At 37.7% G+C, this 27,036-nt stretch overlaps 1 protein-coding gene across 1 annotated transcript in view; it reads right to left on the bottom strand.

Annotated features, from left to right (window-relative positions):
* Positions 1 to 25,256, bottom strand: part of QTGAL (queuosine-tRNA galactosyltransferase) — a 134,509-nt gene extending 109,253 nt beyond the window's left edge. The window contains exons 1-6 of the mRNA XM_075720028.1: positions 25,215 to 25,256; positions 24,775 to 24,783; positions 21,643 to 21,759; positions 21,415 to 21,514; positions 16,490 to 16,554; positions 6,400 to 6,465 (exon numbers count right to left, since the gene is read on the bottom strand). Coding sequence (XP_075576143.1) covers positions 6,400 to 6,465; positions 16,490 to 16,554; positions 21,415 to 21,514; positions 21,643 to 21,759; positions 24,775 to 24,783; positions 25,215 to 25,256 — 399 coding nt within the window. The remainder of the gene's footprint in view (positions 1 to 6,399; positions 6,466 to 16,489; positions 16,555 to 21,414; positions 21,515 to 21,642; positions 21,760 to 24,774; positions 24,784 to 25,214) is intronic.
* Positions 25,257 to 27,036: the final 1,780 nt, after the last annotated feature.

Here is a 27,036-nt window from a genome sequence, read left to right as displayed (position 1 = left end):
TGACAAATGATGTAAGAATGTCTATTAAACTTTTTGCACTCTGAACAAAACAAAGCTCAATATTTGTTAAGCCATTCTCACAATACTGCCTTCATGGATCAACTCATATAAAATCCCCATCTCTTGCCAATATAAAAATAATTGAAACATTGTCATTCTTTAGGTAATTTGAAAAAGAATCAGGTCTCATTATCATGAAAGCCATATAAACTTTAAGAATGCTGATCTTAAAAGCTCTTTTCCACATTAATATCTACTTCATGTACAACTAAAACAATTCATTTTAATTATACCTGTAAGAAGGGATCCACTCATTTTATTGTATACTCTTTCTGTTGCTACTAAGAAAATCTTCGCTTGCAATTTCAGATATTGATTTAAATTAATAAGGTGGAAGCTAAAAAGACTGACATAATCAAGAATCAATGGAATCTGATCATTTTAGTCGTAAAAAAGAGGAAGTGAAATGGTTCAAGCTAGTGCTCTATAAGCAATAGGTAAGAAAAATGAGGGAGGGAGGAAAAAAACAGTCTAAGATGTAATAGAAACGTGTAACAGATCTAGGCAAGTAGAACAGCACAGGGTACAGTAACAATACAAAAAACTTATCTATTAGACTATAACTTAAAAAAAAAAAAAAAAATCAAGAAATTGATGTGTCCAGACCAAAAGAAAAGGACTTAATTTCTAAGTTTAGTTTGTGAGCTTCAGTGGGGGCGAGGGAGGGACATACAATGCTTTGGCCTAGAGTTGTGCCTTAAAGAAAGGATCACACTCAGCTATATCATTCATTTGTTCATTTCTCAAATTTATTTGCTGATTGCGCAATATTTGTTTACCGCTTTCCCAGAGGCAAATGAACAGGTCTGTGAACCAGTAGGGCCATACATTGTTCGATTTCACTCAATCCAATCAACTATGTTAGTTATATTAACCATCAAAGATATGCAGAATTTAGTCAGTTTGTTAACACATTCAGATAATGCAATAGGTTAAAATGGCCTTAGGCATTGCAGCTCTTGATCTAAATCCAAGCTGTCCTGGTTTCAGCTGGGATAGAGTTAATTTTCTTCCTAGTAGCTGGCATAGTGCTGTGTTTTGGATTTAGTAGGAAAACAATGTTGATAACACACTGATGTTTTTAGTTGTTGCTAAGTACTGTTCATGCTAGTCAAGGACTTTTCAGCTTCCCATGCTCTGCCAGGTGCACAAGAAACTGGGAGGGGGCACAGCCAGGATAGTTGATCCAAACTGACCAAAGGGCTATTCCATACCATATGACGTCATGCTCAGTATAGAAACTGGGGGAGTTGGCTGGGGGGCAGCGATCGCTGCTCGGGAACTGGCTGGGTATCGGTTGGCGGGTGGTGAGCAATTGCACTGTGCATCACTTGCTTTGTGTATTATTACTACTATTATTATATTGTTATTACTACTACTACTGCTATTTTACTTTATTTTGCTTCAGTTATTAAACTGTTCTTATCTCAGCCCAGGAGTGTTTCTCACTCCTACTCTTCCGATTCTCTCCCCCATCCCACCAGGGCAGGGGGAGTGAGTGAGCGGCTGCGTGGTACTTAGTTGATGGCTGGGGCTAAACCACAACACAAGCTACAGAATATGCCAAAAATTTGCTTTAGAGATGCAAAACAGTAAGAATTTCTCATTGAAGAAATGCAAATGGTGATATTCAATGTTCTCTCACATGCCTAGGTATCCTACATGTTTGAGAACGAAGCTAGTAATTTTACAACAAAAAGAAGGTGTTCATTCTGACACTGGTTCAGATTCTCCTCTTATTCAGCCAGTGAAAACAAAAGGAAATAACACTCCTCATTTCCTTTGCCGAAATTTTTATTCCAGCTGTTGGGAAGACGTAGGAGACAGCGAGGAAGAGCTTAGCTATTTTCTAAGCAATTCTGCAGAAAGAGAGAGATGCAAAAATTGGAAGCCACATGCTGTTCATGTGTACAGCCATATTGTGGGGGCACACATATACTCAAATTAAACAGTGGTGAGAGGAAGAATAAAGTAACACCATGCCCAGCAGACAAAATGGTGTCCATACCATTCAGTATGGCTCCAAGACAGATGAGAAGGTCAGCAGGTTTTGAGTGTGAACAGTAGTACATGTCATTTTAGCACCCTTCTTTTCTCCTTCCAACATTTGGAATCCTTTGGAAAAAGAAAAACTGGAAGAGTATTCCAAGTGCTGCACCATTCTTGAAAGCCTCCACAATGGCACAGTGGCTTGGCAAAGTGTGGCCAGGTACCTATGCATCTCAGGAATGAAGCACTTTCCAGAGAAGCTCCCTAATGCTACTCAAGCTCTCCAGCAGTACACTCAAACCACAGCCAGTGATTTCATTCTGGCATGCCCATAGGAGGTCCTGATGCAAGTACCCTGCAACAAGACAACCTGAGAGCAAATACTGCTAACAATCTCATCTGTCCTTGAAACAAAAAGCTTTGGGACTTCTTAAAGGTTCCTACTCTGCTCAAATAAAACAACAGAATACATGTGGGACATAGGTGTGAAAGATGCGAGGGAGGAGGGGAGGTGGTTTGGGAAATATTGTTGAAACCACACATTTCCTGGGCTACTCCAAACTCAGAAGCCTTGTTCAACAGAACACTAGTATGTACCCGAAGTTGGATCTTCTCCAGAAGAACACAAGTATAAAATAAGATATGAAGGCCTGATTTTTTCAGAATTAAGGGAAATGCGATCTTGAATCTTCCCACTCATTAGCTGCCAACAAAGCATACATGATTTGTGGTTGGTAAATAAGCTGGCTTACTCTGGAGAAATGGGATAGATGCTGCTTCTAGGGATAAACAAAAACTAAAGGGAGAAATTTTAGTAACAGTCATTCATTCTCTAGTAACAAAGTCATTTCTTATCTGATTAGAGCATAAGCAATTTGAAGGCATGTTTGTATGCGGCATAAGTGCACATGTGGACTGGACAATCAGTGCCAAAAGGTTGGTAGCTATTATATTATCAATAGACAGTACAATGTCCCTAAGCTTTCAAACTCCTAAAAGTAGGTATTAATATTGAGCTAGCAGAGCTTAAGAATATGTAGTATAAATACGCAAAGTCTTAAAAACTCATGTCTCTTAAGAGTGTCCTATTTATAGAATCCCTGCCAACAGGACTTGGATATAATGCAAAATATTTACCAGAGGACAAGATGACAGCAGTTCCAGAGAGCTGCATTTAATAAAATCATAATGTATTAGTAATTTGTCTTTTGAGTTCCAAAATCCTCCACTCTAAATGTTACTGTTGACAGAACAGTTCCATCCTACAAGATGTTTTTAAGAATGTGTTCAAGATAAAAATAGTTTAAGAGAGTAGAGATGAATCTGCTTTTGCTCTTTAAAGCATGATTAAGTAGTCTACGATATAGGGAATAAAGCTAAGGGCTGCTGCAGTGTTACCGCAGTCATATTCCAGTACCTGAACCTGGGGGCAAGCCTCTTGCTTTTTCAGAAATAGAGACACCAGTTTCTCTGAAGAACAACTGGTTGGAGAGTCATTCCAAAGGCATCTGATAGCTTTCATTCCACTGTTTACCAACTAGGCTTCAAGTCAGGGTAAGGCAATCTGCATTTAAGAATAACATTAATCTTCTGGGAGAAGATTTCTCTTGGTGGAGGAAGTTGGACACTTTTCTTACCTGTAAATCCACAGTAGTAATGACAGTAGACTGAAGCCTCCAATATTAGAGCCCAGTGGGAATTCTGGCTCCCAGTAACAACTGGCAAAGCTAGGATTACGAACAAGATTTCTGAAAGTACACTGAGACTACATAAAGTCAAAAATCCAGGTCAGAAGAAGTTGCAAGACAGTGGAAAGTCCAAGTCTGCAAATTAGAATTCAGGAACAAACCGAAAAAGCTCACTGCTTCACAGGCATTTCTCAAGCTTCTGCTTTTTTTTTTTTTTTTTCGTCTCCACCTACTCTGGCTTATCATACTGTATTTGAAGTTCTGACTCTAGCTTCAGTCAGAACAGAACTTCATTCAAATATCCCCAACCATCATTCTTTTAAGAACAACAGTCCACCCTGACATTGGTCAGTAGATTTGTGGCCAGAAGGTCAACTTTTCTTTTCTCAAAGTAACTCAAGTTGTGTCAGAACTATTGGGGAGCTCTGGACCAAAGTGATATATTTGTTCATCAGGAACAGATGTTCCCATTTTTCCTTTCAGGCCTTTGAATTAGAGTTCTGTAAAATACAACATTAACCAAATAGGTATACTTCACATATGCATTACAAACATTTTCTACACCTGCAAAATTGAAAAACATGTTCCATTCAATTCAAACAGATTCATTTTTTGCCTTCATAGGGTTCAAGAACAAAGAAGGAAATCCTTACACCTAAAAGGCAACAACACAAGGCAAGAAATAATAGAAAATAAAGACCAGTAGAAGTTTAAAGGAAAAAAAAGAAAAAAAAAAAGAAAACCAAGGTCATTGTACAAACAGCTGCAAGGAAACTCTCTGGTTCAGTAGAAAGTTGAAAGAAAGTGATGGCATGAGACAGGCTCTACCCAGATATACTACGTCTATGCCATATGTGGAGCACACCCCCCCCCACCATTTTTCTTAAGGTTTAAAATCTCAGGCCTTTCTCTCCATTAATTTCTGAGAATTTTTACACTTTCCTAAATTGAAGATTTTAGCTACTAATATGTCAGATAACTGAAAGGTGGAAACCCGTATTTCCCATGCTAAATCAGACTAACTTTGGCTAGTGTTATTTAGTAAGGTGCAAAGCTCAAGTTAAGCTTTTCAAATAGGCCAGTAGTACCACACTAAAACAGGACCACAAGTTTAGATTAGTTTAGAGCATGGGAGGAGCAAGTTTGTGTTGTTTGGAATATATCATGAAGACATACCCTTCAGTCTATTCAGGCACTCATTATTACTTACTCAGTTGTCATTTAATAGCTCATACTGAATGTTGTTAGGCACTAAAGCATAACAGAATGGAAACAAAACATTTGAAGTGTTTTCTAAATAGACCACAAGCTGTTTAGTTGAAATTAGTCTAATTTTAAAAAAACTCTTAATATACAGATATAGAAGTCACATAAGCAAGAAATACGATTGCTCTTAACGCTAGTTTCCATAAAACAAGCTTACTGGATCAACTTGCCTCTCCGGTTTTCTGACATTTTACTACAGAATTACATTAACCGATTCACATCAGAACAAAAACAACTCTTGATGTATCATTTTATTATGTTCATAATATGAACTAGGTTAACTGCTACTCAGGTACTACTAAAACTATAATTTGATAAATTACATTGTGAGGATTATCAGATTTCATAAGAGACCTAATACAGGTGGTGTGATGAGCACCCATATCCCACCACTAAACAGACAGTTGTTTGGCAGACATTCCTCAGCTGAAACAACCACAATAATCTCTATTTTGAAGCAAATGTGTTTCGGAGGAAAAGTTCAAAAGGTGTTTAAGTCTCAAAGAGTGATAATCCTAAAACTGTCTATTTTGTTCTGAGACCTGCAGGAAATACCTTCTTGACAGATCAAGTCAATTGACCTTTCCTTTCCAGAAACCTCTTGCACACTGAAAGAAATCTCAAGACAAAATGTCAGAGATGTGAAAACAATAAGCTTATTTTTGCTGAACATTGCTGATAGGAATACAAACTCAGTTTTCAATTTTATAAAGGAGTATCTATGTCAATAACATTGACAAATTAATTGCCATAAGTTATTTATATTTATTGTTTTCAAGTAAGAAGATAATACACAAACTCTCTCTAAAGGATACTGGCCCTAATCACAGAAATTTATTTAAAATCAAAATCATATAAATCACAAAACAGCTATCTCACAGAACGTTTTTGAGAGGTTTTTTTCACAAGAATAAAGAATGGCATTCTAATAAGATTTTCTTTTGCAGGCAGATATAGGGAGAAACATCAATTTAACTGTAGGCCAGTTTATTAATGATAACAACCCACACATTCCTTACAGTTTCTTAAATATTAAAACCAGATAAACCATAGCTGTAGCCAATCCTTTGCAGCTTTTCACATTACTTAGTAAGGCTACATAAAAAAGGCATTCTCCTTTAGATTACATACATTAGCAAAAGCTGTATGCTTACTTGAAAAAGAGTATCACTGTCATAATGAGATTTGGTTTACTGAACAGAGAAAATAAATGGAAGAAAAGAAGTTCAATCAAAGCTACTATTCAGTGCAAGGATTAAAAATAAAGGAAAAGAATACACTAGTTAATGCTTTGCCATCACCAGTCCTACTGTGAAATTTTCATATCCTTTTAAAGATGTATCCGGCACTCTGTAAAAGAAAAACACAGAAATACACACAAGAAAAAAGTACTCACACTGTTTGGGTGTTGAATGGCAGCTTCGTGCTGCAGTCTAACCCGCTGTGGCATCATCACATCATCCTGGAATAAATAGCACACTGTTACTGAACATAAAAAGGGTCACAGTACAGTACTTAGACACACATTAGAATATGCTGTTAAATTAACATCATTTCACTGGCTTGCAGTCAGAAATGCAAATGGAACAAATATTAAGAGACTTTACACTTTTAGTGGATTAAACTCAATCCTGTTCAAATTGGAAGTGATCAAAACTACTATGCGAGAACCGTGTTGTGATCTCAACATACATCTTATGGGCACCCATTCATTTTGCATTTCTAAAGAAATTGACCACCTTGTTAACAACAAACTCTAACAGCAGTAGTGGTAGTATGTGTGGACAAGGAACTAACCTTGATTAAAAGCATGAGATTTGAGACATTCTAGCAATATGAGGAAATGTTCTTTGTAGTCTGGCTATACCTTGATTAATTGATATGGAAAAGCCCTCAGTCTCTAGATCTACCAATGTGTCATATTTCATGAGCACAAAAACTAGTATTTGTGAAATGATAAAATTCTAAGCGGGGGGAAGAAAAGAAAAACCCCACACCCATCAAATGCATCAACATTGACACTGGCTTCAAAACACACTACCTAGATTTAAATTTAATGTTAATACTTCTCTCACCTGTAGCATAAAGGTCTATTTTGTTTACATATAAAAAGACAGGTTCCCTTGTAAAGAGTTAGTAACCTTGCTATCCTTCCTTGAACAGACAGGAGATATTCCTTTCAAAATTATATACTTTCAAAATGATATTATTTCCTGTTCAAAATTATATCCTTTCTGGACTACGGTTTTACTGTCTAGTAAAATGCCCAACTGTGGCACAAATTTTCTTTCCTAAATTTTATCTCCTGAGGTTTCTACCTATATTCTTTTCCATTTTGGTGCCACATTTCTTCCCTTTTAAAGGGTCAGTTCAGTCTTTCTTATATGTCGGTTAAAGCTAACACAACCTATTTCTCCTCTTTCCAAATGGCCCTACCTTACCAGGCAAACATAATTCATTCTTTTAACGGTTCCTCACATTAAAATCATTCTAAGGAGATTCCTCCTAAAGCCAAGAAAACAAATATTGAATTTCCAACAGCTTTCACTTTAAAACTTTCAGTCAAATCAATGGCAACAAAAATATATTAGTGCTTAAGTATCTAGAGCTTAGAGGGTTGAATGACCTTGATATAAAGGTGACACCATGGTTTTATCAAAAACAATGCAAGGATGAAAAAAGTTTTAGAAGTAGATCCAACTACTTAATACAATTCAAGGTTAAAGATAAAACAAAGGAGTAATAAAAGTGACCCTTATCACATGCAAGTTTATAAAAGATGCAAGGAATACATGGTCAAAAGCATTTTTCTGTATTTTGTAGTTAGGATATATTTAGTAATAAGCATAAGAGATGTTACTGATTTTCAAAGCCAACAGAGTGAAAAAAAAGGCTTCTGATTTCTCAACCTCTATACATCAGTTACTTCAAAACAGCAATGACACTGTTTACCATCAAATCCACTTTGTCAATAAGGCACCAGAATTCAGGTACTGTACCAAGCAAATGTTCAAAAAAATACTTTTACCATGTTTCCCATAAGAACAACCATAATCATATTTCTTTATGCCAAATACAAAGCTGATTTTTTAAAATTAAGACCTGGTCTTCATATAAACAACAGGAGATATATTTTAACTGAGCTTTGTTTCCTCTTTTAAGCATTACTTAGGTTTCTTAGATGTCTTGTTAAATCCCTAAAAAATGAGAATGCAGAAGAAATCTATCAAAAAGCAAGACGTTTCAATGCTTAGAACAATGTTACTATTATCTCTGACAATATACAACATATGCTTTTGTGGTAAAAGATTCCACTGTTTATGATCCTGCACAAGAGAGATAAATTTAACAGAACTCATACATTCACAAGCATGAAAAGTAATCTACTTGATTTAACAAGGTTAAATCAGCATAGAAAGTATTCAAACCAAATTCAAATAGCCTATTCACCAAACAGGTCAATGTTATATTTTTCTAAGCAGACAACTTGACAGGAAAGGTCTAGTTCCCCCTAACAAAACACTATGTCATTTTGATGCTATTGGCAAAACTAAGTAGTCTACAGATTTGCGTCTTAGACTACCATCAAGATCATCAGTATTCTCTAAAATCCAGCTAAAGAGGGGGCACTATAAGCACAAAAACTTCAGAATGCCTTTTTTTTTTTTTAAAATGCATTTTTGTTCTCTACTGTTGGAAAATGCTATGAACTCTTATCCTGAATGACCTTTAAAAGAAGAATTTTGTCTGTGGGTTTTGGGGTTTTTTTTGTTGGGTTTTGGGTTTTTTTTTTTAATTAACAGTTTGATACCTATGATGCACTGCTGTATAGTTTTCCAGGTTCATGGAAGGAGACAGAAAGACAGAGAACATAGTACTTTAAGACATAATCCCGAATAAAATAATAAAGCAATTAGACAATGAGGAAGAACAGCACAAAATACAAATCAGATCCCAGACAAAACTAAGTCACATCAGTCATTTAGCTTTTTAGACTCAGACTGGGCAACTGCAAAATCCAGGTTCAACACTTTACAGATTCTTTACTATCGATGACTGGGCAGGTAACCACAAAGTGGAAACCAGAATATATTTATACAGAAATAATCTTAAGTAATGTGGTTGTATTCCAGAGCAGCGTTTAAAAAACAAATTAAATTCTAATGAGTAACACCAAAAGGATTGTACCACAAAATAAGAGCACTTTAAAAATTCTTCAACTTCATAGGCCATTGATAGGAATGAGATGCCCAACCATGCACTGTACTGGTAAGCGTTTATGGAGTTTAAGCAACTACAGTATTAGACAACTAAGATGTTAAAATATTTTATCCAGCTGTACATTATGTAATCGCAAATTTTCTCTCAAAACTTTTGTATTCATGATATTGAATTCAGCAACTGTGTTGCCAGACTTTGGTTTCTACAGTCAGAGCTTGGTTGTCTGTTTTGGTTTACAACTGAGAACAAAACCTCAGTAATTAGACAAACACTTTCCATTATTTTTCACTCATGTCATGTCAGACAAAAAATAAATAAAAAAAAAGAGTACACATCTGAATGTAGCTGCTATATCAAAAAGGGAAGTATATTTTGTTTGTTTCTGTCTCCTAGGTGCAAGGAGGGAAGATAAGAAGGCTAGCAGTGAATTACACTGAATATATAATTTTAAAAAACAGAAGTTTAACAGAAGTTTCCACTGAAAGTCAATTTTCCCTCTTAACATGGAAGTCTCTAATAGTTGTCTCCTAGCAGATATAAGGCAGACAGAATGAAGAGAGATTTCCTCCGCTGAAAGAACTGACAAAAGAACAGATTTAAAATAAGTACTAGATAAACAAATGTCTTCACTAAGCATATACTTGCAATAGGATAGCTAAATAAAGAAGAATCTGTAAGTACATCTATTTTCATGTGACCCCACTCACCAAACTTTGTAGAAAAATTAAGAAAAAATCTCAGGCAATAGCTGGGTTTACTGCCATCTAAATATGTACATACATACAATGCAAACAAGGCCAAACAAACAGGTAAACAGCAAGAAATAAAGCCGCCTAAATAGAAACCTATTTTAGGCCCTCAAAATAACCCAGAATTTAGAGGAATTTTGTTGATTACAAACATGCTTCCTGTTCTCCAGTGTCCATTCCAAGTAGGAAAACAATTTGCTGAAAGATGGGAGAATGAAAAGGACTTTATTTCACATGAAAAGCCAGCAGGGATTTCTAAACAAGCCCAGATGTGTTTCTGCCAGTGGGGTGCCGTGATCTTCATCACCTTTCAGTCCGACAGGCATTCTGCCTGCTTGTGTTCCTATCAAATATATCCCTTCTGCAGAAAGCTGGCTTGCTCCTGTCAAGTTCCACACCGCTTACAGATGCTGCCAAATCAGAAAAGCTAGTTATACAACTATCAGCTGGGTTGTTTTCCTTCCAACCAGAGGGACCATTCTTTATAAAAACACACACAATTTATACTGAGCTAATTGTTTTGTTTTACTTTACTCATATGTTTAGTTGAAGAAAAGGAAAACTAAATCAATAGGCTGAGCTTAAGAATATTACTCAAAGCTGCTGTTGTTTTGGTGTGTGTGTTTCTTAAATCAATTTGGGTAAATTCAGATGACAAGCATTCACTGGCCTCTTCAGCCAGGCTGTCTGGACCACGCTGAACTCTACAGTGATAACCTGATGATTTTTCCCTTAAAAGTGGGGGGTTTTGCACTTTGGAAAGTAAAACAAAACATACAACTCAATGTGCAATACACTTGTACTTTCTAAAACCAAGGACAAGTTCACATAAAACAACACACTAATTATAGCTCAGTACTGAAGTGCTTGCTTGGGCTTACATTACAGATTCTGCATCACATGCTTTTGTGAATTCCTTCATATTTGCTGCTTAAAAAAAAGAAAAAAAAAAAGCTGACACACTCCATCCTCACAATAATAGCACTTTCTTTCCATTGCAGCTATTACATATAAAATACAACCTGTAGCAACACCAGGGGGAATGTTTCACTCACTGACAAACAGTACAGAATCTCTAAAGTCTTTCAATCCATCAAACGGTCATTCACTTATCCTGCACCTGCTCAACTATGGGGGGGGGGGGGGGGCGGGGGGGGCAGATCTTTCTTTGCTATTGTTCAGTTCAACTCCTTGAATCAGGGAAGTAAAAGGCCTGGGACCTCCAAAAACTGGCTGTCAACAGCATTACCAAAACAAATACACTGATCCTAAGCAATTTTCCAGAAAGCAGGTTTTTAAAGAAGTCCCACACTATCAAACACATTAGAATCATGGACTCTAATGGCCACACAAGTCACCTGAGCAGAACATGCCCTAATGACCTGTCAGTACTTGCAAGATCATAGGAAAAAATACTGCTTTTCTGTTTCTACTTCTGAATTAAATGGAGAAAGAAGGGGACAACAAGGAAAACACTTCAAAGTCTAAGAAGCTGACTTTATTGAGCACCTTTCTTTTCCTGAGCATGGCAACCAAAAGGTCTACTTGTGAGCATATACTTCGTGTTCTAATGCACCTGAATGACTAGCACCTTCCATCAATATAAGATTAATTACTATCTTTTTTATGGAATCTTTTAATTCAGCATCACTATTAATTGAACAGGAATTTTTTGCTGTTGAGGCAGCTCCCACCTTGGTGCATTTGTTCAGCAAATGCAGACATGTGCCTTTCCATATCTAGCTTTTCTGCAGTCACTGGAGATCACCTTGGATCTTTCTCACAGTTGTATCACTGAAAAAAGTACATGATTGTTTGCAGGCAAGGGAAGCAAGTAACTCACACAGTGTTCAATAACAAAGACAGTAAACTCAGTCAAGAGTAAAATCCTCACTGTCAATTCCAAACACCCACTTTAGCTAATAAACAGATGAATGTATATGTAGGGAGAGGTTATGGCAACCAAATTCTGAAGGTTTGCTTCTTCATTTATGAAACAGAAAATTAACATTTCACATTGCAGATAGAAGCATCTCATCTTTTTTAATACATGCGCTTCTTTACAGAACAATAAAAGGAATTATGTCTTTAAGCACTCATAGTTTGATTTTTTTGGTGCTCGTTAGTGATTCAGAAACATGCACAACTTCTGCACAGAAAAGGCTTCTGGTAACGAAGTTCATGGCTACATCCTCTTACCTGCTATTTGAGTAACAGCTTCTTTCAGTTTTAAATCAGAAAATCAAATTGCAAGGAATAATATGCTAAAAGAACAGAAAAACCAAATTCATGAAGTCTCATCACTGCTTCATTTCCCAAGCTATACAGATGTTAATTTGAAAGGAAGGAAGAATATTTCAAAAGTTTATTAGTGCCTGTAGAGTAACGTATAATGGCAACTAACAAGAAATCCATCTTTCCAAAACCAGCAAGTTATGGAGACTGTAAAAACAAGCAGCTATGTTTATAGCTGAAAGTGAGCTTGAAGGCTGGAGTCCCTGAAACATCTACCAAGTCTGGCTAGCTAAGGTCTAACCACCTTCTTCCAAGACCTTCACGAATACCCCCTCAATGAAGTGTTTTTGAACTTGAAACTCAAGAAAAGCGTGCAATTTCACAGCAATTAAGAATTAACATTCCAACTTAAATCATACAAGCAAATCTCACAAACGGAAAGGCACAGGTCAGCAGCTGCCAATTCAAACATGAGAATGCCAATTCCGGTGGTCCACCCTCACTTTTGGTGAATAAAACTTAACTGTTCCCCTGTGTCATTTTCAACTATTAGTAAGCAGTGACACTGTGGCAACATGGCTTAGAGTCACATCTTTGAACTGGCTAAGAATCTCAGAAATAGTGATACATTGCCAACAGAGCCTTTCAAAAGAATAAAACAAGTGTGTCAAGGACTCAGGTGAGTATGACCGGGTTTGAAATACTACAGGTCAAAAAACAACACATTTTTGTGTTTCTTCTTTAACAGTCAGGAACCCTCCAACAACACATTGATTAAACCTGAAACATGGGAAGCTACACAGACTATTAGGATGAAATGAAAGCATGTTCCTTTTTAAAGAAACAGAGTTTTATACAAGTATAGGCATGTTTAAGTGAATGTCAGTGAAAATAGCAGTTCAAAGCAGAAAAAGGAATTTTTAGTGTAAGAGTCCTGCTGTGCTGCAACCAGGTAAATGATTATAACAAAGATGGTAACCACGCTAGAGAACTGACAAACTAACGTTACAATAAAAGGCAACTGGTAGATAAAGTCATAACTGCAGACAATTCGAAGAAGAGTAAAGGTAACAGTGAAATGTATTTGCATAATTAGTTAATTCTACTGTCATTATGACCAAGATTTTCTGAGACTATAAATGTTGAATATGAACAATTTGTTAAGCATCTTCAGTTTTTGTACTTGTTTTCCTGGTGGGAAAAAAGCCTCAGTAGCTTAGAGGTGAAATCTGTAACAACAGCCATAGCAAAAAAAACTCTGTAATAGCTATTAGTCAAACAGCTGCCACTTCATACTAGAATAGGCTGATCAAATTCTGACAGTTCTGAGCTCTGTAACCTTTTTTTCCACATTTCTTCCCAATTTGTTGTCCTCACAAATCTGTGTTGAGAGACATAACACAAGCAGCTTGACTCCAGCTGGAATGGCAAGCAAAACAGTCTCTCTGGAGCCAGTACTTCCAAAGATGTTCCCAAATATGCTTGCACCTTCATTTCACTCAAAGAAGTTAAATGAATGTACAAGGAGCCACGAGGTATTTGTCCACCTATATGAAATGTATACAAACTACTGACGCAACCACATTTCTCTCTACATCCACCTATAGCAAACCTGAAATTATGGCTGCACTTCTGAAGGTCAATTCCCTGGCATTACTGCAGCACATTCCAAAAGGCTGATATCAACATTCCTTCCTAGAGAGCTTGATACTGGATTGGTGACTGAAATGAAGAAGGTAGGTGGCGTGTAGAAGCAGAGTTGTTGAACAGCTGGCAACATCTGTGTTTCAGCTATTATCACACAACATTTACTAACTACAGCCAAAATATTGAGCAATTTTTAGAATTGTAGCAGTTTCCACATTCATTTTATTTCCTCCGATCTGTTTTCGGCAAAAAACAGTAGTCACAAGGAAAGACACTAGAAAAATATATTTAAGTAACACCAATCATTTAGTATTTCTTCAACGTTGGGCTTCTGATAGTTCAGAATGCCTTCTATTTTGAAGCATCTAGCTCAATAGCAGGAATAGAAATGCATAGAACAGAAAATCTTGGTAGCTTCTTCCAAGCTTACCTGTGCTGTAAGTCATAAAATTGTCAATCAAATCACTTTGTGTAGTTCTTAATTATATTAAATATAAACTTATGCTAATGATAATCTTGCGGAAATCTGAAATCATCACCTGTTACATTCCTTAATAGTTGTAATTTTTTCCTCTGATGTTTTCTTATCTTTCACAGCTAGACAGCAAATAGAAATGACACAGCAGCATGAAGATGCACACTGTATAAACACCATAAGGTAAATAACAAATTAAGAATTTTGAAGAGATCTTCATAAAAATATTAATTAATTTAAATAATTTAATTTTCTAGTTTACTGCTAGGGATTTACAAACAACTAGATCTGTCTGGATTGAAAAGAAATAATAATCCAAAATTTACCTCAGTAAATTATTCTAGACAGATTTGAGACAGCAGATATGAAGCTCCATGGGACAAGAGAATAGTAGGTTAATTTTTCACTCATGCATACCTGGACTCAGCTAGTCAACATAAGTACGTATGTAACTCATCCTATGTACTCCCTAGAATGTCCCATACAATGTGTCCAATCTGTCCAAGCCTGGAATACCCAAACTTTGCAAATCACAAGTAAGATCTAATTGCTTTTCATTTTAGATATGGAAACAGCCTCTCTGACTCACAATATAGGAGAGTTAAATCCATGGCATCATTCACATAAATTAAACTAGCACTTGGGTTTGTGTCTACCTGAAGTAAAGCAAAAAGAACTGGATCCAGAGTTCATTCATCTCAACAAAACTGACATCATTCCAATTACTTCATGGCATAATTTATGATGTCCATACACTCTTTTAAAATGTGGTGAGTCAGGTGATCAAAAACAGAGCAGTGGATTTTGTGCTCATACTCCTCAAAATAATCTCTTTATGAAACAGACACTGACACTCAGTGCTGGATATGAAATACTTATTTTTTCATGTATGAGAAACTGACCTTTCCAAACACCATTAATTTGTATACGCAATTCTGAGTTCTGTGTATTCAATGGATGCTCAAAATTTTGTTTCTGAAATACCCATATGTATCAGATATTGCATTTCAAAGCTTCACCCTCCATAAACTTATATAAATAGATTTGCATGAAATACACTCTGTAAAACAAACAAACAAAAAAAACCTCAAACCCAACAAACAGTTAAAGGGAAACTAGGATAAATTCAAATAAACAAATTTTAAAAGGCACACCGTGTTGCTAGATACAGTAATAACTTAATAAAAGCAAGAACAAAGGCCAGGAAAGCCACCTGCAAAACTTAATTTCTTAAATAGTAAGACAAGAAATTTCTGCTGCATTGCCTTGGGTCAGAAGAAACATACCAGCACTTAACCATGTCTTGCAGCAGTACGCTGATTAATTTACAAAATTTTAACACACAAACGAACAAAATCCTTCTACCTAGTTGAAAAACAAATGGAGTTTGCAAACTGAATGATTACCCAAATTAAAACCTGTGTGGTTATAAGGCTGTAGTTTACATCCCTGCTCTCATGACACTTTTTAATAAGCACAGACAATCGTAACATAGTTGAGTCCTACCTGAAAACCTACACTTTCATCAGCGAGTTCCTCCTAGTACTACACTAAACCATAGTTCAGTTCCAATTCAGAGGAAAGAATCAATCTTCAGGTGAAATTACATGAGACTGGTGAGCCTTAAAGGTCTTGCTCTTCTTGCCTGATCCTAGCCACATGGCACCATTCCTCAGATCAGCTATGCATATTTGTGAAACCCTTCACTGCATATTAAGCTACATAAAGTCAGATAGTTATCTGTGGGTTAGTGAGCTGAATGGGTTCGCAGAATGTATCCAACAAAGGACAGGAAAAAATTCAAGATGGAAGGTGAGACCTCTCCTATTTTGCATCAAAAAGCCAGTAGATTAGCTCTTAGTTTCTCATCAATATAATTTTCTGAAGAATGTGGGAAAGAAAAATCCTGAAAACACCTAAATACCAACCTGGCCCAACCCTGCTCACAATAGCTTGTGAAATCTGATAGGATCAAAGAATGGTGTAAGGCTGTAGGCTTTCTACAGGTCTGAAGACAACTTTACAGCTATAAATAGTAACCAGCACCTTTAACACCCAAACACATTTAAACAGCTTCTCTTTAAGGCAAACCAACAACTACATTAAAAACAAAAGAATTTTATTGACAAAACTAAGTTAAACAAAATGCATTAACTTACTGAATCCAGAAAGCAGAGATAGGTTCCAGAGCTCTGAATTACTGCTTGATTTTTAGCAAATCCAACTGTTGAGAAAACAAAGATAAAATTATGCAGTAGTTTTTACCTTTCTGTTTTTTTTAAGTCTTACTACAGTCGGGAACAGATAAAAGGAAATAGGAAAATCAGTATCAGGTACAGTATGCAATTTTTCCATATTTAAAACCAGGTAATTTCTAAATATTAAAATTGTATACCTATTTCAGTCTTCATTTCTGAGTGGTTATCAGTTGTATGTGTTAGAATTCTACCACCAAGTAGAATTAGACTACTCTTGCTAGCCCTCCACAAAGACATGGTCAACAGAGCCAGGTCCTCAGAAGGAATCAAAAAAAAGTTCTGTTCCATTATGCTTGTTAAATATCAAGTAAGCAAATAGAAAAACTTCATGCATCATTTATGTAATGGCACATGTAATGCAGAGGGGAGCCAAAGAAGAAGAATATATGTACAAGGAGCACAAGCCCGGCTTATTATACCATAACATGTTATACCATCTATGGAAGACCACACCGAAACATGAATTCAGTCAAATGACAACACTGGCATCTAGGATCTTTTAGTTTCTCCCCCCCCGACGCTTCCTGAATCTTTTACCATGCCGTTTCAGGAATCTGAACCAGAAGAAACCTTTTTTGTCAGCTTAATTTCTGAAGCAGATGACAGCACTAGAGGGTCAAACAAATAGCAGAGCCAGAAAAAAAAAAAAGGGGGGGGTGGGGGGGTGGAGCAGGAATACAGAGCCAATGGTAAGGATGGGACTGCAGCCACCAGCAATAAGATGAACTCTGCTTACCACTGAAATACATCTGCGAACCAGGAGTGTTTACCTGGGAAAATTTTTGTATGTAGACAAGGTCTACCTAAGAACATTCTGGTCTTTGAATTCTTCTCCCAGGCAGAATTATAAGAAAAGACCACACTATATCCAGTGTTATTCTGACAAATGCTATATGAATTCCACTTGGTCATATATGTAACATTTCAGCTTCTTTAAAGTATTTATGGAACCAAGTCAGGGAATCCAGCAAAAGATTGCGCTGACATGCAAACCAAATTACTCAAAGATATGCAATGCTGTGAGTTTTTTATTCTTTAATAGGAAAACTGGAAACGTAAAGCCAGACAATCTCGCCATGAAGTGAAGTAGGATAATTTTAAATAATACTATCCCTAGAGTTCCTGATTTTGCATTTGAAAAAAGCAGACTTCTGTAATTTTCTACTCTTTTTATGCGATACGGGTTTAAGTTTGCTCAGGAAACAAATTTAACTGGCCTCAAAGGTTCACTTAGTTTTAACGCACATGCTCCTTGGCTATCTTGCTGAATTGTCCAAGTACAGAAAAAGACTTATGACTGCATTTCTCACTGCCTCAAAGGAGCATTATGTCAACTACCAACAGAACACTACTAATAAAGGCTCCTCCTTATAATTGTGTTATTCTTTTCTTATGTATTTTGAGGTTTTTAATCCTCACCTTAACTTCTATTCATCATGGATTTGTTAGACATATTAACTTGCAGTATATTTACATATTACTTTTTATACACATATCAATATCTAATCTCACATATACAGTTACTCTCATTCTCCTTCCTATTGGCAGTAAAAAAGCAGCTGGCAAAGTCAGTAGCTACCACAACAGCAGAGCTGAATCCTGGCATGAGCAGTTTTAGTGGGAAACAACTGATGCAAGTTAGCAGGTCTGGACATGCCAAACAAGCAAAACCCTAATACTGTGGAGGTCCCTGCTAAAGCAAGAGGTAAAAGAACAGGATAGAACTAAATTTGCCCAACATCAATCAAATCAACACTCTCATACATCATTACCAGCTGTAAAGCAGCCTGTACTTACATTTCAATGCTGTCATTACTATACCCCAATATTTCAACAATCTTCAGTAGAAAATAATGAAGTACTAGGAATCAATAACGTAGGAAAAAAGTGAAGGAGGCTCAAAGACAACTACAAGATGACAATTATATTACTCTATGAACTTTCTGAAATATTTCAGATCTCATTTTCAAATAAAACACTTCAAATAAAATAATGAAATATTTAATATTTGTTAGGAGAAAAAGTTGAAAAATATTTCTAAGATTAAGGCAGAAACCATCCTGAAGCTTTTCATATACCAACTATTTTTTTAGATGGGAGAGAAGAAAATATTTTAAAAATATTAATAAGAGAGGTATAACTCCCCATAGAAGAAATGAGATATTAAAAATTGTTTCACGACAATGAATCCTATGTTTGGCACGAGTAAAAAATTTTCTTTAATATTACTCTACTGAACAAAATCAAATGTTTGTGCCAGGTCTCTGAGTTTTGTAAGGCCTGCTTACTTGGTGAAAAGAGCCTGTTACCATGGTTACAGCCGTAAAAACTTAAGCCTCAGTGAGATATTAACATTCCTCACTCTTGGAAAGAAAAAGGTTTCCTTTTTTTAGGCAAGTGACCCTTTCTTTTTTTCTAGGTTCCCCCCCTTTCTTTTACATGTTAGAAAAGAATCAGAAATAAATCCTAATCTTGTGTAAATAGTTGAAGATGTGAAGCCTGACTAGTACATTGTTTCTGTACTAAAGCATCTTCTTTTAAAGGAACGACTCCTTACAGTTGTAACTAGTCCTTAACATAATAAAAGTAAATCACTGAGAGCAAACAAATACTATGGATTTCAAGTAACCTGCTCCTAAAATGCAACAACCACGAAGAAAAGATGTCCTCATTTTAATGGCGACCTAAGAGTGACTTCCACATGAATAACCTTGGTTTTGTTTTGGTATTTTTTTTTCCAAAGAGCTATGCATTTCATACTATTATTTAAAACAATGCTCACAGCTGCATCCTCCACCGCCAATTTATTAAAGATTTGTTCAGGTTTCAGCTATCCTAACACTGACAAATGCATGTTTAAAAAAAAAAAAAAGTCTGACATATCTCTAATGGCACAATATACTCCTTGTAGTTCACCACTCTAACTTAGTTTTAGTTTCGATTTCCTAAAGTGCAAAGGTGAACTGACTTCAGAATTCTAATGTAATTACTGTCAAAACATTGCATCTGTGTGTTCTTGCAAACTAAAAACTAGTTTACACACAATTAATACAATACTCTATTAGGAACAAGACTTTACACACGTAAAGTGTTTTATAAAAATGGAAAATATATGATAAAACAAGGCGGTATTAACAAAACATTACTAACCAACTTTCCTAAGTACCATAATTAACAACCTCTGGTATTATTGACTTTTTTCCTGAGAAATCGCAACCTACTTAGCTTCTAGGTCATCAGCTACTAAGATATGTAAGTAAGATTTGAAAGGAGACAAATCACCCAATAGTTGGGGCGGGGGGGGAGAAGATAGATAAATTTCCAGGAATACAAGCAATTCTTGACATTGCTCAACTCCAGCTTTATCAGTTGCCCAAAAGAGAAAAATTCCCTCTACAAACCTTATCTGTCTTTGGTCATCACCAGCTCAATAATGCTAGTATTACAAGTTGCACTGTCAAAACAACAATAGTTCCTGCTAGAGATATTACAATACTAGGAATACTTATAGTACCAGTTATGCTGTGTTACTTCAGTATTGCTAGGTCTGACAACTGTTTGAAAAACAGCTCTAAAGAAGTCTACAGTCAAAAGAAATTACAGTAAATGAAGCCAGGGGCCTATACCAAGTTGCAGATGAGTTCAGTGCACAAACTCCTATTTATTTGCATGTTTCAACAGGGGATGAAAATTAAGCCTTCTGAAACAGAACTGGGCTTTTTCATAAGACCATTTTGAGTAGACTGTAATAAGCCTAGGTTTCTTTCCAGTTACAAACAGGACATTTTGTTAAAAAACAGAAACTGACCAGATTTTGTGTTAAAGTGTTTCCAAAGTGTGTCTTTTAAGTGAGATAACTTGAAAGACACAAATTTGGAAGCAGTTTTGTATCAATTCCTACCCATCTACTCATTGTCACAAAGTCCAGAATGATAGAAACGTTATACAGCTCCTACACAAAATGCAAGCACACTGTTCTGCTTGCTTTGTCCTGTTGTTCCGCTGCAGAACACAGACATGATCTTCCAACTTCAATGCCATTCAACACCAGCTTCTTCAAAGAGCAATATGCTTTTATTTCTATTTCACATTTCAGCAAGCTTGTCTGCTAAAAAAACTCTAAACATAAACCAACCAAAACAAGCAAAAGAAAAAGGATAGGTTTGTTTGTTATCTCCTCCAGTGGGTAAACGTAATTCATATTATCATGTAAATCAACAGGGAATCACACCATACACTGATCTGGTAGCTCACTAAATACATTGTTTTAGCCCCTTGTGTAAACACTTAAGAGTTTAGTGAGAGTTTTTAGCTCACATCAAAACTTTTCTGAAACCTGTGTTTTGATCTGGTCATCAAAGGGATATAAAAAACCCCCTTATTTTGTTCTATATATCAGGGTCTATTCTACAATACTGAAAGATACGCATTTACTTTTAAAATCATTATGTAAGAGGTTCTGGATTTCTTTTTTTCTTAAAGCCCATCTCCTTAAGATGAATCAGCTATCAGAAAGGCACAGCAAAATCATAAGCATTAACAACATTGTGTATATTACAATTAAACAAAATTCTTTTTGCAGAATAGAGCACAAGTGTTAAGCCAAGTTGTTCTTTCCTGGACATGTAAACAAATTCTACAGAGCCAAAACCAACAGGGCCAAATTCTAAATTGGAATGAGTTTTTTTAACGGAGAGCTCTGGAAAACAACATGGGTTTTTTCCATTGCAATGCAAGTGGCTACAAAGACACTTTTCAAACTAAAAAACAGAAGATGCTTGTCATAACAACCTAACTCTCAAAAAAATCACCATTAAGCTACATACCACCTCGAGGTTGAGATGAATCATTACTCCCAATGATTACTGGAACACCAGCACCCTCCAACTTGATCTTCCATTTTTCAATTATTTCAGCTGAACTGTCCTAGAAAAATGATGACATAGGCACAGCTATCTTAACTTGTATGGTAAACCAAACACAGTCCAAAACAGAAATTCCTACCAGAGACAGTATTCACTTGGACAGTATTTTAAATAAGGTGTGAAGCATACCTTACTGGCATCATTAAAAACCGACAGCTCCATGGTTCCTTTAAAATCTTGTTCCCAAACCGACTTTAAGCATTCATCTAACCAGCATTCGCTGTTGTGAACAGGGACAATGACAGACTACAAAAAAACCAAACAAAAATCCAGATATATGTCAGTAAGCACTATTTCTGTTTACTTATAATGTAAGAATATTCATTAAAAAGGGGAAGTGCCAGATCCTTCTGAAACTAACTTTACAAAAAACGCGTCTTAAAAATATAAAAGCAGGCAACGTTCCTTTATTTTAATTATAAATATACAATTTGCTTTCTTCTCTATCAAACTTTTTTTTCATTTTTTGAGTTCTACAAGATGGCTTTTGGTAGATCTCCAAGGAAACAAAAGAGACTACTGAACCAAATATGCTAACAAGACATCCGTAACACCAACTAACCTGTTTCTAGCATTCCTGCATTTCTTACGACACTCTTTACTTCGGTCTTCCATTAATACATGTTATTCATCAATTCTTCTTTACACTTACTACCTAATTAGAAATGCTCATATATGCATTGCCCCCAAAAAGCCAACAACCCCCCAAATTCTTTCAGTATCTCAGAAAACAATACATTCCATTCACAGAATGCAAAGTCCTAAGAAATTAGCACAGTAATACACTGGCTATGTTTGTAAAGGGAGTCCAAACCCATACCTGTTAAGATTGTTTCTAGATGGGGAACTTCAGGCAAAGAGCCTAAGTAACTTGTGAAAAGTCTCATGGGACATTTTAAGAAGGAACATTTTAAGAAGTTCCCAGAAACAGAACTTAAACTCCTTATCATTTGGTGTAACCATAAACGTGTAGCTTGAAGAAACAGAGGACTAGTTCCTATTGTGAGCATGTGAGAATCTTAAGAAACATGTGAGAATCTTAAGAAACAAAATACCAGAATACTGAAATTGAATTATTCAAGATCTAGTGATAACACGAGTACATGCACATTCTGTGAATACATGCAAATGCATGCATTAGTAGGCAGATTTTGAGGACTGAGGACTGTTTTTTTGGTTTTTTTTTTTTACAGAGTATGATGTACGTACACGCAGGTGTTACAGAGTATGATGTATGGTACAATGATTAACAAATAAGAAGCTTAACATTTCACAGCAAAATAAAAAAACGTATACTTTTCTAAAATGAATGAACATCCTCAATTTTGGCAGGATGCTGTAACAGGCAAAAGGGGTATTTAAAAGACGTAGGAGGAAAGCCATCTAAAATTTTAAGCAAAGCAGATCTTTGACTTCTGTTTTGGAGAAATAAGTAAATAAAATAAGGAGTAATAAAAAAAAAAAAGTGACACTGATGCCTGCCAAAACAAGGTACAGAGCTGAATTCCTGATGACACTTCTGTGTAAAACCTGAAAAATTAACAAATCCATACAAGTAACTGTACAAAGCAATACAATTAAAATATCAGAGCATTGCTAACATTGTATACTAAAGATCCCTTAGGTTCTACCATTCTTACTCAGTTTACTGTTTTTTCTGTTGGTTGGTTTGTTTTTTTTTTTCAAAGCCAAAAAGAAATTAAAAATACCAGAGCTAAACTTTCACTTGTCCCTAGTTCATTTCTACATTTGTAGCATGGCTTAAACATTACAGATGGCACTTGTCCTGAACTGGGCATTCATAAACAGGCCTTCACCATTGTGTGACTCTATTGGAATACTTCAGTCCCCTTGAATCATTTAAAGAGAGGAAAATATGAACCAGGCCACTATTTCAGATTCTAGTAAAAAACTGAGCTGGTAGTAACCTCAAGAGACCCCATCTATTTCTTCTGTCCCAAAACAAGATCAACTACGGCTGTATCATTGCTGACAAACCATAATCTCCAGGGACAGAAACACCAACCTTGCTAAGGCAATCTCTAAAAGTAGGCATAAGGAAGACCTAGAATACAGTTTACCCAATGCCTGTAGTCCTTTTGCTGCGGTTTATGCCAACTACTACTTCCCAATCCCAGCACATAATATTTTAGTTCTCTTTGCAGCAGCCTTCCTTACATTGGAAGACTGTTACCATAACAGTGAACTACAGAAATACGCATAATGCTCTTTCAAAGTAATTTTGAGTCAACACAGGGACGTAAATTGCAAACAACTAACGTATTTTTGTCATTCGAAGATCAACTGAGTGACAACTGAGTCAGAATTATAATTTCATTAGCTGAGACTGATTTATAGCAGAATCCAGCAGAGGAGCATTTTCATGGCCTATGAACCAAGTACAAGCAGTAAGATACAGAACTATGAATCAGATCTGGATCTGAGCATTGTGACACTACCTGGTTTTCCCTGAACTTCACACATTCTAGATTAAGACCTGAAGCGACTTTACGTATTTTTAGTAACGTAGCTTTGCCACCACTACACTGAAGATAACGATTCTTGGCTTTGCTGCAAAATTAATTTTGATGTACGGCCAAACCGACAGAATGCAAAATGGTTAACAGGTAGCTCAATCCCCTTTGTTCTACAAATGTATTACTCAGCCAAAAGAACTCCCTTCTTCCCTCAGCTAGACCACTGAAAAACAATACCTCAATCATGAGATTGAAGAAATGTGAGGTTAAAAAAAAAGTTGACAGAAACTGTGCAACTGAGTGTTTTGCATCAAAAAACCCTCTTATTTCTGGTATTACCACCATCGTTCTCTACTGAGAATATATATGATAAACAACTCCAAAAAGAAAAATGTTGATTTCAGTTTCCACACATTTCAGTTCAAGCTGACTTCTACCTGCCTCCACATCTGAATGTGGAAAATAAATTTTAAAAAACATTTTAATGCTGCTGAAGATTTTGTAGAAGTCAGAAAACGTTATTTTTAAATGAAGTTTCCATATGAGTCACTATTCCAAACCATTTAGAAACTCATGGCTGTTGGCAAAAACGTACTAGTTTTGCCAAATCTTATATAGGAGATGCTTTAAATAAAGCCTGAAAGATTTTCAGGCCACAAACTTTGACCCGTCTTTAGAATCTGAGACTGTGAAGTTGTTCATCATTTTTACTTGCCCATTAATCCGCATGTTTTTGCTTTTCAGATGTTTGCCTCGCTACATCTAAATCGCTACCAAACCACACCAGCTGTATCTGTATAAAATTGGAAAAGAAAAACTGATTTTACATAGTTATGGGGGGGGTAACTGAAGAATCAAGTATCGCAAGAAAGTTTTGAAACGATCTTTCCAAACTCCATGTAGCCAAAGGTGGCGGGCCTGTCATTCTGCGGGGCCAGCGGGCACAAGCCCAAGGCCCAGAGCCCCCCGGCCACCCCGCGGCTCCCCCGGGCCGAGCACCCACAGCACCCGCAGCACCTCGGGGCAAGCGCAGGGCCGGCAGCCCGGCTCGGGTGCGGCGGCCGCTCAGGGCTCCCCTCCCTCCCCAGACCCGCCGCCCTGCCAGGCGGCCCCCGCCTGCCTCAGCCTCGGCCCGGGCCTCAGCCCGCCCCCGGCCGCCGCCGCCCGCCTGACACGTACCACCTGCACGGCGCGGCCTCGCCCCGCCGCCGGCCGGGGGGGCACAGCTGCGGCGGGACTCCCGCCGGCTCTCCCCGCCTCCGCCATGGCCGCCTCCGCCCCTCAGGGAGGCGGCGGGGGCCGCTCACCGGCGGGGCGCCCCGTAAGGCCCTGCAGGAGCCGCAGCTCCCGGCGCGGGGCGAGGCGGCGGCCGCCTCACGCCTGCCGCCGCGGCGCGCTGCCACCGCCCCCCCCCGCCACCGCTTTTCTCGTCAGGAACGGCGCCCCGCGGGGCCGCTCACCCCCGCCGCGTCCCCTCGGGCCCCCCGCGCAGCGGGGAAACCCCGGCGGGAGGAACGGCGGCAGGGAAGGCCGGAAGCGCCGCCGCGGCCTTGCGTGACAGCGTAGTGCGGCGGCGGGCTGCGAGGCGCGGCGCGGAGGCAGGGCGGGCCCCGCCGCTCCTGCGGAGCCGTCTTCGCCTTCCGGCTGGAGGGACCCTGCGGCGGGCCGCGTCGCTCGTTCAGGGAGGCCGCCGCGGCCGGAGGCTGCCGCGGGTCGTTTTAAAATGTCTCCTCGCTGCCGGTGGGGGTCACCCCCGGTGCTGGCCCGGGGTGCGCTGGTCAGACCGCGGCGGGCCTGAAGGTCCCGTCCCCGGAGGCGCTAATTTCTTAAATAAATGGTGCCTGCGGTTTCCCACCTGTTCTCTAATTACATTTTTGACTTGCACCTCTCCAGTCAGCACTTTTCTGGCCCAAGACTAGTCTGTTCTGCGCTACCAGCGCCTTGTTTATAACCTTTAAAAATGGGAAAGTATTTGTTGGTGGTAATGATATCATTATTGATCATTTACTTACTGAAACTATGATTGTGCAACCACTTATTCCCTTGAAAGTATTCACAGCTGAAAGGGATTGCAAAACTGGGCCTTATATGGCCACCTATTCAGAATTTTAAAAATTTGCACAAAGTAATCTTTGTTGAGCGAAATCCTGAGATTATCCCTTGTTTATCTGAAGAGCCTGTTACACAGCTAGACAATTCAAGGAGCAAACAGAGCAGAGTTATCTTAAAATGTTTGTTGGCACGCAAATCTGAGAACTGAGGAGGTGAGGAAGACGGCCAAGCAGTAATTCACCCTCGGAATCTATTTCAAATTATCTGCACAGCTTCTCTCCAATCAGCCTGAGTTTAATCTCTCTGTGAACAGCACCACTAAATATGATCATTTATTTTTCTGGCGACGATGGCTGCTAGCATGTTCAGGTTGCCTGTATGTCTTGCTTTATCTAAGAAAATTTAGCAAAGTATTGCTTTACTCGCGCTGAACCAAACAAAAGTTCTAGTCAGGGACCAGTGCCTCATTATGCGAAGCAGTCTACAAAATGCAGAGAAAACTCCATGCTTCCGTCCCCAAGGAAAATGGAGAACCAACCAAAACTACCAGAAACGTTTTCTAAGTTCTATTCTGTAGCTGACCACAGAGGGTAATTAAATAAATCTGCTTAAAATGTGATTTTCATCTGGGGGGAATTTGGACAGACTTTTAAAAGGCCCCCAAGCATGCAAAAGCTATCTAACTTCCACAGTGAGAGTTGCAACCTGCTGGCTTTTAAAAATCTAGCAGGCATTTCTGCGTTCTTGGGCAACTAAACAGTTTTCAAAATATAGTCCATTGTTTCCTGCCTACTCCTCTTTCATGTGGGTCAGAGTGGAAAGAGGCCTCCTAATGCTGTCAAAGACAAACTCATTGAGAAGCAAGCAAAAAAATGGTTTGGTCCTAGTTGTACTCTCAATTGGTCTACTTTAAAGATTTTTCAGAGTGGTGGGGAACAGCACACCAAGCAGTTCTTGCAGCTAAAAGCACTACAGAGACAAAGACGTTTCTCAT

Source organism: Pelecanus crispus, chromosome 12, assembly GCF_030463565.1.
Source record: "Pelecanus crispus isolate bPelCri1 chromosome 12, bPelCri1.pri, whole genome shotgun sequence".
NCBI lineage: Eukaryota > Metazoa > Chordata > Aves > Pelecaniformes > Pelecanidae > Pelecanus > Pelecanus crispus.
The sequence above is the reverse complement of the archived record's forward strand: the minus strand, read 5'-3'. Positions and strand labels throughout refer to the sequence as shown.